This window comes from Hypoxylon fragiforme (assembly GCF_022984875.1).
Source record: "Hypoxylon fragiforme strain CBS 206.31 chromosome Unknown GGS25scaffold_8, whole genome shotgun sequence".
Lineage (NCBI taxonomy): Eukaryota > Fungi > Ascomycota > Sordariomycetes > Xylariales > Hypoxylaceae > Hypoxylon > Hypoxylon fragiforme.
The window spans coordinates 1122936-1133663 of record NW_026054763.1 but is presented as its reverse complement, the minus strand read 5'-3'; the positions used below and the strand labels follow the sequence as shown (position 1 = coordinate 1133663).

The 10728-nt window shown below is 41.4% G+C and overlaps 3 protein-coding genes across 3 annotated transcripts; 2 read left to right on the top strand and 1 right to left on the bottom strand.

Moving 5' to 3' along the window:
• Window positions 1-326: 326 nt before the first annotated feature.
• Window positions 327-2399, top strand: GGS25DRAFT_515468 (MFS general substrate transporter; the record flags this gene model as incomplete). The annotated part of the gene is made up of 6 exons (XM_049263086.1): window positions 327-355; window positions 385-696; window positions 794-1000; window positions 1050-1391; window positions 1493-2056; window positions 2213-2399. The coding sequence occupies 6 exons, from the start codon at window positions 327-329 to the stop codon at window positions 2397-2399; spliced, it is 1641 nt and encodes a 546-aa protein (XP_049113783.1).
• A 605-nt stretch (window positions 2400-3004) lies between these two features.
• GGS25DRAFT_524500 (RraA-like protein) lies at window positions 3005-3883 on the top strand (the record flags this gene model as incomplete). The annotated part of the gene is made up of 4 exons (XM_049264617.1): window positions 3005-3054; window positions 3116-3290; window positions 3360-3530; window positions 3608-3883. The coding sequence occupies 4 exons, from the start codon at window positions 3005-3007 to the stop codon at window positions 3881-3883; spliced, it is 672 nt and encodes a 223-aa protein (XP_049113782.1).
• An 87-nt stretch (window positions 3884-3970) lies between these two features.
• On the bottom strand, window positions 3971-8592 carry GGS25DRAFT_502981 (uncharacterized protein). Its single transcript, XM_049262044.1, has 2 exons — window positions 6414-8592; window positions 3971-6250 (listed from the first exon to the last, which is right to left on the bottom strand). Exons 1-2 carry the CDS (start codon window positions 8435-8437, stop codon window positions 4354-4356), a joined length of 3921 nt encoding a protein of 1306 aa, XP_049113781.1. The 5' UTR covers window positions 8438-8592; the 3' UTR covers window positions 3971-4353.
• Between the last annotated feature and the right edge of the window lie 2136 nt (window positions 8593-10728).

Below are 10728 nucleotides of genomic sequence, written 5' to 3'. Positions count from 1 at the left end.
TATATGTATAGAAGGAGAAAGGGGGGGGTTAGGGAAAGAGAAGAGGTGAATAGCCTTGGTTAGGTAGTTACTCAGGACATCGAAAGACTTTCCCTTCACCTATCAATCCACACGTGCACCTTTTACATTTGTATGTGTACCTACTAATACTAGGCATTTCATATGTAAAGTAACGAGCAATAAAGGAGAGAGTGAGTGAGTAAGGGAGAGTGAGAGTGGAAGTCCCAAGTTTAACTGTCAGAGATCATACACGAAACTCCCCATCCAATACCTACGTACTCATCTACAACTCAGATGGGTAGATACGTAATTGATCCATTACCACGATGCCATATCAAACTCCCATTCCGCGCTGGTGCCAGCTAACATTAGTCACGACGTAAGTACCCCCTATCGACTAATCTTGATAATAATTCAACATGCTAATTATGTCTACAGTCAACTGATCGGCCTTCTTTTCTCTGCTCTCGATGCCTCCATTGTCTCAACCTCTCTCGTCACTATTTCCATTAGTCTTCAGAATTTTCTGGATGCCCCATGGGTTATTCTCTCCTATCTCCTCACCTACCTCGGTTGCGCCATCGGGTTCGCAAAATTGAGCGACATCTACGGTCGACGAGAAATTATATACTGCTCATGGTTGCTCTTCGTTGGGTTCTCCATTGGTTGTGCTCTTGCCACTACCATGGTTCAGCTGTAAGACAAACTCCAAAACCTTGGCTCTATGCCATGCGACCTATATGCCCTATGGCCTAAAGACTGCTAAGACCTGAAGACTGACACGTCTAATCAGAGTCGTCTGTCGAGCTTTCCAGGGCATGGGTGGTGCTGGCCTGTACAGCTTAAGTCAGATCGTATTGTTTGAGGTAGGTCCCTCAGACAAGCCTAGTTTAATGGGTGGTCTAGTAGGAGCTACGTTAGCTGTGTCATACATTCTAGGCCCTATACTGGGCGCCGTCATTTCGTCGACGACACAGTGGCCCATTATATTCTGGATCAAGTATGTACCAAATCCGTATTTGCAGATTGCGTGCCAATATGTCAAATAGCGTCCCAGTCGGTGTCACGACCGTCGTAGCTCTGTATCTGGCATGGCCACCCGAAGCACGGGCACGACAGACAGGGTGGCACACGATTCGAAGGATCGACTTCATCGGCAATATCGCAGTCGTATCAGCATCTTCACTGCTAGTCTTCTGCCTGCAAGAGGCCGGGGCCTATACGTACGCCTGGGACAGTCCAGCCATTGTCGTAAGCCTGTCGATTGCATCTCTCAGCTGGGTGATATTCTTCACGTGGGAAGCATATCTTGACTTTAGGCCCTTCTCACCAATCGAGCCTATTTTGCCGATGCGGCTTTTTTTCCGGCGAGTATATGCCAGTTGCGTAATGTACATCCAATAGCCCACCCACATAGACGGGATGAAGACAGGATAATCGAGGGAAGTAGGAGGGTTGACATCAAACAAGATAGCTAATTACCTAAGGACAGGTGTACATTTTGCACCGGCTACATATACTTGTCTATTCTTATTATCCTACCAGAGCGCTTCCAGATTGTCAGCGGAGAAACGGCACTCTATTCAGGAATTCACCTGTTGCCAATGCTAGGGGCAACGTCTTTCGGCGCTTTCTTCGCGGGAGCAGTTTCGCGCAAGCGGAACAGGACATCGTGTAGCATGATAGTAGCCCACGTACTCCAGCTCATAGGCATCAGTCTCATGTCGCAGCTCAAGGACGCCACGACCGGTACCAAAGCGCAGTACGGATTTCAGGTAGTTCTTGGTCTTGGATTCGGACTCTCGCTAGGCGCAGGGACCATGATGGCTTCGCTACAATCGAAGAGTCGAGACTTGGCCGTAGCTCAAGGCGCCATCGCACAAGCTCGAGTGCTTGGGGGTTCTATTGGTATAGCCGTCTGTAGCATCATTTTCAACTCCAAGGTGACAACAAATCTTGGTAACCAGATGGACCCTGATGATATGGCAGCACTACATCACAGCCCAACCATCGGTCCCTGGCTACCGGACGATGTCAAGTTTCTCGTTCGATCGGTGTGAGTTGTGACCCTAGGTTAACCTAACCTAACCTAGGGTATTACTATTGAGTCGCCTGTTTTCGTATATTCCACACCGCATACCGCACACCCCATACCGCATACTATACACTGTAACATTACTTACTGAACGGGGCTAACCATTGACGGGGTTAGGTATGCTGATGCATTCGCGAGCGATATAAGTATCATGATAGGAATCGCTGCCGCTGGGGTTGTTGTCAGCATATTCACATATGAAAAACGCCCACCGGCGATGTTCACAGGCTCACAGACCAAGGAGGTCGTAGGGATGGACGAGCAGAGCGAGGCAGAACTAGGATTAGTAGTCCACAGCTGCTAAGAAATCTAAGATATCAATGCTACTATGTACTAGGCACTGGGTACTGGGTACTGGGTACTGGGTACTATTATTACCTAGTAGGTATAAGGTAGGAAGATATCCTAGGTAGGGTAGGGGGTAGCCTGTAGGTCCTAGGAATGTTATTGGGAAGGTTACTAGGTCTAGGTATGCTAGTAGGTATGCTAGTAGGTATGCTAGTAGGTATGTACAATACCTGCAACTTGGCTGCAAGGTAATAAGGTTAGAGCTAGATTATGACAGCCCTACGCCAGCCGAGGGATTGAACTTCATTATGTACTTGTACCTAAGAGTAGAACCCTCGTTAATGTTATATGCTTTACTAATTTCATACCCTACTTACATAAGTACTATGTAAACTAACTATTGTAAACTAATTAACTATTAGTTAGTAGGTAACTTTGCACTAACACTAATAATTTCAATCATAACCTCAACATCAACATCAACCTCAACCCCCCCTTTTACCATTTAACTGATTCGTTACTCAATTGTAAATGCTTATCTTAAACCAAGCTTATCACCTCCTCCGCAACTCATCGTTTGGTGCTCATAAGCTCCGAGGTCTAGCTCGCTCCCTTGGCACCATGTCAGAACCTCACGATGCCATCATCACGGCTTTGCAGAAATACACAACGTAAGAAGGACAACTGGCGTTTCTGCCCATTGTACGTGTCGGCTCATCTTGACAAAATCAGGTGCGACGTTTCCGACGCCCTGTGCAAACTAAAATACCGCAATGGCGGATTTTTGTCTGGTTTGACTATGTGGTCACCTCAGCGTCAAGACGGCCAGACCAAGATTGTCGGTCCGGCTTATACTGTCAAATATGTGCCACTTGACGACCCTTCACCGAAGTATCCTACTCATTATGTAGGTCGGCATGCCTCTTCTCCATTTGTGAGGCTGCCAGGATACTAATCGTGCCCCCTTCACACAAAGATCGATGCCGTGCCTAGCGGCTCCGTCATATTTGTCTCGTGTCCCGCTAAAACCCCCAATGCAGTGTATGGCGGTCTCATGTCTACACGCGCTTTGGCCAGCGGTGCAGTAGGATCTGTGATCGACGGACGTTTCCGTGACTTGCAAGAGCAACGCGCATTGGAGTATCCGGTATTGCATTCCGTATCAGCCCAGCAAGTGGGACACCCTTTGTCCCGACTTAATATCTAACAAGAAGGACCAACCAGATTTTTGCCCGCGACGTGGGCACAGCACCTCCAGCCGAGCTGCTCAAAGTTGCTGCGGTCAATGTGCCTGTGAAGCTGCAAACGCACGAACAGGATATGGAAATTCGACCCGGCGACTATTTGATTGCCGACCTAAACGGTGTCGTTGTGCTTCCTTTCGAGCTAGCAGAGCAAGCACTGCCGCTGATGCAGAAGCAGGTGGAAGCTGATGACAAGATGGCATTCGAAATCAGGAAAGGTATGAGCTTCACTGAGGCCAGTAAGAAGTTTAGATGACAAGCTCCAAAGTTTGGATACGAACTACTAAGGTTAGATAGTTGAGGTATTCCAAGAATAAACCATTTTACAAAAGTAATATGTATAATGGTCGTAATAGCTATCTAGTATAGGTATCAGTATGTATGCTATACCTATGTATATACCTATATATCATCCGTGATCCCTAAACTCCAAAGCTCCCAAGACAAGAAACCAAAGCCCCGCCCCCTCTTCAAAGATGCTACTACTCCCGTGGTATCATGCTAATGCTGCCTAGACAATGAATGGTAAATGCAAACAACCACACCAGAAAAAAGGAGGCGAGAAATACGACCTTCTTTGCACTAACCCCTGAGAGAACCTGAGAGAAGGTCCCTAGATACGCCCCACGTAACAAAATACATCCAAGATGCGTTAAGACGACGCCCAGTGGCGGTGGCTACCTAGTCAGTCTCGAACCAGCACCTCGAAATCAACAATGTATGGCTTCACTCGCTCTTCTCGAGCTGTCTTGTTACAATCACCATCTTCTCCACCAGCTCCGGAATCCTAAAGGGCTTCACCAGAACATCATCACATCCCGCTGCCTTGGCCTCCAGAATCTGCTCCATACGCGCATTAGCACTGACAGCAATGATCGGTATCCGCGGGCCCCTAAAATGGCCCGCTTTTTCTAGCTCTCTGATCTTGCGTGTGCAAGTGAGGCCATCTTGTACGGGCATCTCGATATCCATCAATACAAGACTAAGGGGAAACTGTCCGTTGGCGCGGTTCGAGTTCTCGAGTTTATCTAATGCTTCTAATCCATGGTTTGCTACCTCAACAACGCAGCCACTGGTCAATAAGTCACGTCGCGTAATCTGCTGGTTAATAAGATTGTCCTCGACCAGGAGTACTCCTTCGATCTGCGGAGCGAGCAGCTTCTTGGTCGGCTTCGCCATGGTAAAAGGCCCTCTGCTCTGGTTTTTACCAAGCATGATAGTGGATGTTTTCAGTATATAACCGACGGCTTGTGCAGCTGCTCGAGCCTCTTGGAATGCTTCCTGACTGGGTACATGTGCCTCGATGTAAAATGCAAAAGTCGACCCCTGACCTGGGCTGGACGCGACCCCGATCGCCCCGTTTTGCATCTCGGTCAACCTGCGGCTAATGAACAGTCCGAGGCCCGAGCCCCCATACTTGACGTGCGTCTTTGAATTTGCTTGCACAAAACGCTGGAATAGAGAGGACTTCTCTTCTTCGGTGAGACCCTGTCCCGTGTCCTTGACCTCGAACATGAGGTAAATCCTATTCTCCTCGGGGACAAGAGATGAGCCATCGCCTTGCCACGCTACTTCTGTAACTCGCGGAATAAACTGGACCGAAGTAACTTGATCTTCAGGCCGAGACTTGGAGGCACTCATGGTGATGGAGACATTTCTTGTCGGCCCATTTTTAGTAAACTTAAGGGCATTGGTGAGCAGATTTATGAGCACCTGCTTCAGCCGTGAGGGGTCTAGATCGAGGAACTCGATGTTCATTTCAGTGTAAGAACGGTCGACAACCATGGTCAAGTCAATGTCGACTCTACGAGCTTCCACCTCGAACATTTTGAAAGCCTCCTGGGCAATGTGAATGGGGTTCACTGTGATTGGCGTAATGGACAGAAGGTTGGAATCTAATTTGGACATGGTCAAGATGTCATCTACTATGCGTTTCTGGTGTTGAGCGCAGGCAATGATGGTTTCTGCGTTTTCAATGCTGTCCCTCAACAACTGCACACCCTCTTGGTAGACGCTAGGTAGACCACTAGTAGGAGTAGAGCTCGAAACGCCGCCATCGTCGGCCTTTGTAGACAACAACTCAACCAATTCTTGAGCCTTGGCGAGGCAACCAATGACCGCGTCAGCACATTGGACGATAGCGCTCAGTGGATTCCGCATCTCATGCGAAGTCATATCTATGAAATTTTCTTGCTGGCGCTTGGACTCAATAGCTTCGTCTTTCCGCTGTCGCTCCTTTTCGAGTTGCCACTTCTGCAACGACACATCACTCAGACATCCTGTGAAGGTCTGGATGATGCCCTCTGAGTTCTTCACTGGCATAAAGGTAGCCAGAACCCAACGAGGTGCAATGATTTGGTCGCCAGTCGTGTCCGTTTCCGTCCACTGCGTTTTCAGTCGAATTTCCGCGGTTTGCGACTTGCCTTCCTGGACAAGCCTCACTAGGGTCTTCTTGAGGGCCGGTAGGTCCTCGTCAACAACACAAACATCAAATGGTTTGACTGATATTTGGGAGAGGTCGACCCTATCCAGTCCACACATCTCGTAAAACACATTATTCGCCCCAATTAAACGACCATCAAGAGCCATATCATACATGCCTACAGTTGCAAGCTCCGCCATGCTACATGACATCGTCCGCCGTTAGCACATCATATTCAGCATTAAGGGTCAACTTCGCGACATTTCCATATGAACTAAAGAACTTCCAAAGAGACAACTTGGCTGCAATGCAAAGGGGAAACAGGATGGGAAGAGAGGGAAGTACTGTAAAGAAGTAAACTCACCGTTTAAGATTCTCAGCTTGCTGGGCTTTTCGAATTGCTTCCTCGGCAGCCTTCTTGTGTAAAGTCACGTCTGTTAAGCATGCCAGTACTTGATTGATATTGCCATCCAGGCCTCGTTCAGCTTTCAGAGAACCCAGGACATGTCGCACGCCCCCATTGTCGGCATTAAGGTCCAAGCCAGCTCTCTCGAAACTGGGCGAGCTCCCAATCGGGTGCTGTAGGGGGTGGTTATCTTCGGCCGACCTACGCACCCGGAACTCAATGGTGACGGTCAACAATTTCTGAAGCTCCTCATACGCGCGCTGCACGTTTGCCCTGTCTTCCTCAATAACACAAGACAGGAAGCCCTCGGGGGTTAGTGGGTTGACTTGGGGGGCGCCGGTGATACGATGCCAGCTGTCATTTGCAAATGTAATATTGCCGCCATGGTTACCAAGGCACATGCCAACCGGAATGAATTCAGCAATCTGCTGAAACTTTTGGACCGACTCTGTGGCTTCCCTCGTTTGCATCGCAAGCTGCTCCTTCAACATGGCCTGGTCAAAGGCGGCCTGCATGGATATGCTGCGACCCCTTCTTGCCTCTTCCTCGAGAAGGACAGTTGACGCCAAAGTCGTGGTCAGCTTTTGCCCAAGTAGAGCAATGTATTGTTGGTAATTGTTATCGTAAGGGCGGCGAGGATTTAACCCAAGCAGTAGTAAGCCCAAGACATTTTCATCTTTTGTTGGCCGTATGGGACATATAACAGCCTCGCGGCATGGGTCCTTAAAGCCACGCCAATCAAGACCTTCAAGTAGTTTCTTGGGTAGTGTGCCGTCTTTGGTTTGGAGAAATAACGGGTTCTGCGATTCAAGAGCTGTTCTAAAGGACGAGGATAACCCATGGTCACTACCCTCAGAGAGCTGTAGTTTGGAAGGGGCTATAACATGACCATCTGGAACACCTAAACAACCTTCCAGTAGACAACACTTTCCTGAATCCCCCCCTTCGACCGAGTAAAGAATTGCGAGTGGAATATCGTAGGTCGGTTGACAAGCCTCAAGCTCTTGAATGAGCTTCCCCCAGTAAGATTTGACATCCCGCGCAGTAATGAGTATATCGCCCAAATCAATTAACATTTTGGTGCGTCTCTCCCAAAGTCGCATGGAGGTGGTGTCTTGAATTGGCTGGATGAAGCCGAGGCATCTATTCTTTTCTGTTATTGGGATAATGGACCATTTGAGATATGTCTCTTCGGGGCTCCCGTCAGTCTTCTCGACGAAAAAACACCATTCGTCCTCGTCTCCCACGCGAAGTTTAGGGGTCGTTGTGGCCATAGCCACCTTAATCTTCTCGCAGAAATCGGGCCATGCGTCTTCGACCGACTTGCCCAGCAAGGCGGGATGCTTGGAACCACACAGCTTGCTAAAGGCTTCGTTATAGAGGGTCGTCAGTTTGTCACCCCAGTAAATGACGATAGGTCTCGAATCGGCTAGGACTTGGTTGAAGGTCTGTTGGAGGAGGGTAGGCCAATGTGGCAGCGGACCAAGAGGTGTCGAGGCCCAGTTGATGGTGTTGATTACATGAACAAAGGGCTCCTGTTCAGGCATGAAGTCGGGAGGTATCCAGCCAATATCAAGATCAATCGACATACCAGGCCGAGAAACATCGTGTAGAAGGTTGTTGCTATTTACCCGGCTATGAGACTTAGGATTGCGTGAATTTTGGTCCGGCGAGAAACCATCGTTGCTTCCAATAACCGCCCATTGGCTGCTTATTACCGATCGCGTCCAACATTTCTTCTCGAAGGTGAAAGTACGAGACGGATTGAAACCGATGATCCAATCCCAGAAATCCCCACTATGTGATTGGGATACCTTGATGATTTTGTCGTGTAGGGCGGCGTTATCGACGAGGGCAGGATTCACATATATTGGCTGTGACGTGTCTGGCGGTGCGACAATCGCGATAACAAAGGTTGGTCGACCATCGGAATTAAGAAGATCAAAAATACAAATGTCGGATACCCTCATTGGCAAATGCATCGTTAACACATCGAAAGATGTGGAAATATAAGTAATAACTTCATCGTATAATAATAAACCTTATTATATATATTATATAAAAATAACGAAATAAAAGTTTAATAAATTAAATAAATTATTTTTTATTTAAAGGATATTTTTATGTTAAAACTTTTAAAAAATAAATTATTATAATAATAAAAATATTTATTATATATTTTAAGCGTTTTTTTTAAATTAATTAATGTTAAAATATATGTGATTATATAACTTAATAAGTGGTTTATACGTTAATATAAACATTATATATATATTATAATTAATTAATTATTTTCTCCACTTTTTTATATAATAATAATAACGATAATTATTTTATAAATTTATTAAAATAAATAAAATAGTTTTATAATTATAATAAGTTATAAATAAAAAGTTAAAATTATAAATATAATTAAAATTATTAAATAAAATAAAAAAAATCGAAGATTTTTTTTTAATTAAAATAAAGTATTATAAAAGTGGGATTAGGTAAAGTTAATATATTAATAAAAATATATTTAATTTAAAGCTTAAAAAGTGAAAAAAAAGTTATTCTCGTTTATTAACGCTTAATAATCTTATATCCTACAAAGGGGGATCACGTGACATTTGAGACATTAAGGCTTGTGAGGCCCACAAGGCTTAAAAAGCTTTATAAGGTTTTAAGGCCTTATAAAGTAAAATTAAGTAAAATTAATATATTAATAAAAATATATTTAATTTAAAGCTTGAAAAATGAAAAAAAAAGTTATTTTTATTTATTAATGTTTAGTAATTTTATATCTTATAAAAAAGGATTATATAAAATTTAAAACATTAAAACTTATAAAGCTTATAAAGCTTAAAAAGCTTTATAAGGTTTTAAAGCTTTATAATTAAGTTATTTTAAGGCTTTATAAATAACTTATACGTTAAAGCTTTATTATAACTTTATTAATATATAAGGATAAAAATATAAGGGAAATAATGTTTTTAAAATAATTATATTAAATGGTTATATTATAAGGTTTCGTCAATTAAAATAACCGAAAATTAAAGGATTTTATCGGTTAAAAAGATTAAAAATTAAATGTTTTAATCATATATTTCTTAACTAAAATATAAATAATTAACCACTTTTATAATTATTTATAGCTATTATTATATGGGTATTTTTATAGCTGTTATTATTATAACTTATTAAATCTTATTTTTCAAATAATTATATATTAATTTTAATATAAGTATTATAAAATTAAATTAAAGAAGCTTATATTAAAAAGTTAATTAAGATTTAAAAACCTTAACTATCTATTTATATATTTAATTATTTCTAATAAAAAATGCGTTTAAGGGTATATAATAAATAGCTTTATTATTACCCTTACATTTTTTTTTTTTTTTAATTTTTGTTTTTTTTTTTTTTTTTTATATATTTACAACCAAAAATTATTACAATCTAACCAAAATTATTAATTTAAATATTTATTTAATTTATTTAGCCTTTTTCAACCTCCCCCACCCTTTCTTAACAATATAAACCACCTTTTAATTAACTTATTAATTATTTAAAAAAAACTATAATAAAAATATTAATATTATATATAAAGGTTAATTTATTAATTAAATTTAATTCCTTAATTAATTTTAGTTTATTAAAAATAAATCGATAACTTTTATTAAACTTTTTAATAAGTTATATAATATTTTATATTAAAAGTAATCTTAAATATTATTTATTAAATTTTAAACCATAACCTTTTTAAAATATTAAATATTTTAATATAAAATGCCCTTTAACGCAATTAACTCGACATTTTTTAAATTTTTTAATCTTATATAAAATTAAATTATTATTATCCCCGTCGATAAAAACCTAGTTTAATTTTAACCAACGCCTTAACCAAAGATTTATATTAATAAATATGAAAATAAAATAAACAATTAAAACGACGCAATAAATCCACTAATACCATAGAAAATTTAACTTATAAATTAAATTTCTAACCTTTTTCACAATTATAAAAAAACCTGCATATTATTTAAACTATTTCCGCTTTAATTTCTTAAACAAATAATAACTTTTATAAAACCTAAAAAAAAACCTTTTTCTTAATGTTAAATTATTAAAAATTTTATTTAATATTGTAATAAATTTTAACGTTAATCACAACATAATTAATAATAATTTAAATTTTTTATTAATATACATCCCTTTAAACCTTAAAATTTATTACGCTAATATTTATTTTTAAAATGAATAATAAAATATAAGGTTTAAAACCTAATATAAT

Coding starts and splice junctions, on each gene's coding strand:
- GGS25DRAFT_502981 (XM_049262044.1), bottom strand. CDS start 8,437: ATGCATTTGCCAATGAGGGTATCCGACATTTGTATTTTTGATCTTCTT. Junction 6,251..6,413: donor CAAGCTGAGAATCTTAAACG/GTGAGTTTACTT, acceptor GATGTCATGTAG/CATGGCGGAGCTTGCAACTG.